Source organism: Propithecus coquereli, unplaced genomic scaffold (genome assembly GCF_000956105.1).
Source record: "Propithecus coquereli isolate 6110/MARCELLA unplaced genomic scaffold, Pcoq_1.0 Scaffold111, whole genome shotgun sequence".
Classification (NCBI taxonomy): Eukaryota; Metazoa; Chordata; class Mammalia; order Primates; family Indriidae; genus Propithecus; species Propithecus coquereli.
This window is the reverse complement of record NW_012135081.1, coordinates 4690822-4694451: the sequence shown is the minus strand read 5'-3', so window position 1 is coordinate 4694451 and position 3630 is coordinate 4690822. Positions and strand designations below refer to the sequence as shown.

At 52.7% G+C, this 3630-nt stretch overlaps 1 protein-coding gene across 1 annotated transcript; it reads right to left on the bottom strand.

The window, feature by feature from the left end:
- Positions 1-635: 635 nt before the first annotated feature.
- Positions 636-3270, bottom strand: HOXC8 (homeobox C8). The gene is made up of 2 exons (XM_012654186.1): positions 2667-3270; positions 636-1320 (listed from the first exon to the last, which is right to left on the bottom strand). Exons 1-2 carry the CDS (start codon positions 3100-3102, stop codon positions 1028-1030), a joined length of 729 nt encoding a protein of 242 aa, XP_012509640.1. The 5' UTR covers positions 3103-3270; the 3' UTR covers positions 636-1027.
- Between the last annotated feature and the right edge of the window lie 360 nt (positions 3271-3630).

The window sequence follows — 3630 nt, the reverse complement described above, 5'->3', positions numbered from 1 at the left end:
AGGTAGTGATAAAATACGTTAGAGGTTTCTTTCCTTCTTTTTTTCATTTTTCCTTTTTTCTCTTTTTTTCTCCTATAGTAGGATTTTTAAAAATTTCTCTTTTTCTTTTTCAAGATTATTGCAGGTTCCCTTTAGGTAGTATGTTAAAGATTTATTATCAGTATTATTATTATTATTATTATTATTATTATTGTCATGATTATGGTGATTTCTGAGCGCTAATACTAATGCAGCTCAGAAGAAGCTGGGCCCAACAGAACAGAAATCAAACCAAGAAGGAGAAGAAGGCATGGGCCCCAGAGACCATGGATGGCTAGGTAGGATTTTAGAGGGGACTGCAGTCTTCCATCTACCCCTATGGAAAGAGGGGCAGGAGAGAGATCCACATCTCCTTCAGGTCTCCATCAGGTTCCTAGAGAAAGTCAAGGGAGTTTTCCTAAGCAGAGAGCCCCAGGGAGGGGGAGGGGATATTCCTTGCTATCTTTTCCTTATTTTTTTAAAATTTTTTCTTTCCTTTCCTTCCTTTCATTTTTTCTTTCCTTTCCTTTTAAAAAAGTAAATCTAACACACTAATTCTAGCATAAAAACAAAGCTACAAGTCCTCTTCCACATTTTGAGGGGACTCCCCTCTAAAATAAATATTAGAGTAGCAGGGAGGTGGGAGTGTAGCAAGAAGGGGCAGAGAGAGGGAACAAGGAGGCCAGGTCTCAGACCTTAAAATCCAGAAAGGACTCAGAAGGGTGGGGGTAGGGACAAGTGTGTGTGTTGGGGAAAGGAGTGAGACAGAGTCTGAATTTTTTGCCATGTCTCGGCATCCCCCCTCCAGCCCCCAAACAAATAAAGAGTGGGGGAAGTCCAAAGGTAATAAAACCAGAGCTGCAAGTATCTGACAGGTAGTTAGAGTTGTGAGTGTCATTCTATTCCCTATAAAAGCAAATGACAGTCGTAAACTTCTCAATTTATCTGCTACCATAAAACGAAACTTCAAGGGAGTTGCTAAAGGGGGGGGGGAATTTCTCTTTTTTGCTTAGTCCTTGTTTTCTTCCTTTTCCTCCTCTTCTTTCTCCTCTTCCTCGTTTCCTTCTTCCTCTACCTTCTCCTCATCTCGGGCTCCCGGCAGTTTATCCTTGTTGTTCTCCTTTTTCCACTTCATCCTTCGGTTCTGGAACCAGATCTTCACTTGTCTCTCGGTCAGTCCCAGGGCATGAGAGACTTCAATCCGGCGCTTTCGTGTCAAATAAGGATTAAAGAGAAACTCCTTTTCTAGTTCCAAGGTCTGATACCGGCTGTAAGTTTGCCGTCCGCTGCGACGCCCGGGAGCTGGACAGAACAGAACCCCAGTTTGGTTATGTTTGGGTGGGGGCTCGGTTTTCCCCTGCCACTCTTCCTCCCTTAAAGTCCCCCCTCTGATATCCCCAGATCGCCTCCCTTCTGTGGAAAAGGCAAGAGCAGAAGGCAGGCAAGGGATGCAAAGTTTGGGGGACTGTTTTGGTTTGGCTTCACCTTGGGAGGTGGGTTGGGGGTGGGGGCAGGGACTGGGGTCTGTTTGGAAACTGGGGGCTTGCAAGGGCCAGGGAAGCCCTGCAGAGTCCCCCCAGGCCTGCAATACCAGGAAACTGGCCCTTGCAGCTTTGTTTACAAGTGCAGAGTGGCATTTAGTGAGCAGAGCTGGAGATAGAGTCTCTTTCAAAAGGAAAAAGAGCTGGGGGTAAAGAAGAGGGGCTCTGCTCGCTGTCCCCTCCTTGCCTCTCTCTGCCTAACGCTTTTCTAATAAGAAAAAAAAATTGATCTACTGGAATCTATCACTGCTCTGCCTGATTGCTAACTGGAGACCAGCAAATAAATCACGGGCCATCCCCACCGGAACTTGTCGCTTTATCGCTTCCCCCTGTACTTCGAAATTGGGCTGCGGTGAGGGGCCACCCTTGGAGGGGCTCATGACCCGAGCTGCTTTGCAGATCTCAGAGAGACCCCACTTGACTGAGGGGGGAGCCTGGTTAGGGTCCTCTGAACCTCAGAGACCCCTAATCTGTATGGCCCCTCTGCTTTTGAGCAGCTCTTTTTTTTTTTTCCCCCTGTTCTCAGGCTTCCTGTCTTCTCTCCAACTGAGGGAAGTATAGAAAAGTTGGAGTATTGGCCCTCAGGATAGTTCTCTGAGAGGAGGCAGTGGGCACACTAGAGAGCCAGAGAGCCTGTCCTTGGAGTCTCACCACTCGCTGGCTAGGGGAGAGAAACAGGGGGTCTCCCCTCACCTCAAGACAGCCTGGCCACTGTCCCGAACTCCAGGCTCTCTGCCTTTGGAGAAACCGGTTTGCTCCAAAGGCTGATAACCTCAGCGTACTCAGGGTACCATTCCCAGCCACCTCCCCAACTTTGACTTTAGAGATGGGGGGAGAGACAGAGATGGAGAAAACGATTTTTAACCCTTTGCACCCACACACCACCTTTCCCCCACCTTCACCCCACCCCCCAAAATGTCCCAGGCGTCCCCCACCCCACCCTTAGCGAAGCCTTCCCAACCTCTACAAACCCACCCAGGCACGAGGGTGGGGAAAGAGAGACCCCAAAGCCAGGAGGGAAAGCGAGGGCAGACAAAAAGGAGGCGAGGGAGGGGGGGAAGACCCGGAGCGCGGGAGACCAAGGGGGAAAGAGAAAAGGCTTCTCACCGTGGGGTCTCATCCATGGAAACATGAGGCTGGGAGACGAGTTTTGATTTAAGTGGCCTTGTCCTTCGCTACTGTTAGTGTTGGCGGAGGATTTACAGTCGGGATATTGCACCACGCTCGCCTCTTGCTGAGCCCCATAAAGGGACTGTCTGGGGAGCGCCTCATAGCCATAGAATTTGGAGGCGTCTCCGTGGCAGCTAAGCGAGCATGGGTTCTGCTGGTAGCCTGAGTTGGAGATGCCGGAGGTGCCGTGGTGGAAGAAGTCTTGGACGTGGTGCGAAGCGTGCTGGAAGCCGGGCGCCGAGCCGCCGGGCCCGTACACCAGCGCATGGCTCCTGCCCACGCTCTGAGGGAACCGGCAGTCGTAATAGGCCGGTTCCAGGGACTCGCCGCCTTTGTATTTGGAGAACAGGGGGTTGACGAAGTAGGAGCTCATGCTGGGTACATGAAAACCCGCGGCCCCCTCCCCTCTGGCTCACGACTCCCCCGCCCGGTACCCCTGAAACTCCCCTCCCCCAGGGACCGAACCCCAGGCCGGCTGGCTCCCCTGCACTGGGCTGGGCTGGTGGGCTGGGGGCTGGGCAGGTTGGGGGCGCCTGGTGCTGAGCTCGGTGTGCTCAGCAGAGCTCCGGGTCTGGGGCGCGGGCGGCGACGGCGGGCGGCGAGCGGGCGGCGGCGGCGGCGGCGGCGGCGGCTCTCTTCACTGTCGGTAGGTAGAGCTCGCGCTCTCTCACTTAGCTCTTTCCTTTAACAGCCCAGGCGAATTCCTCAGACTCCCGGCGGTGGCGGCGCTTACACGCGATTCGCGTTCATCAATCCACGACATGAAGACAGGCGAGAGAGAGAGAGAGAGAGAGAGAGAGAGAGAGAGAGAGAGAGAGAGAGAGAGAAGAGAAGAGAGAGAGAGAAGAGAAGAGAGAGAGAGATGGCGCGGGTTGAGGGGTACAGGGCTGGGGGGGACCTG

Coding starts and splice junctions, on each gene's coding strand:
- HOXC8 (XM_012654186.1), bottom strand. CDS start 3,102: ATGAGCTCCTACTTCGTCAACCCCCTGTTCTCCAAATACAAAGGCGGC. Junction 1,321..2,666: donor TCCATGGATGAGACCCCACG/GTGAGAAGCCTT, acceptor TGTTCTGTCCAG/CTCCCGGGCGTCGCAGCGGA.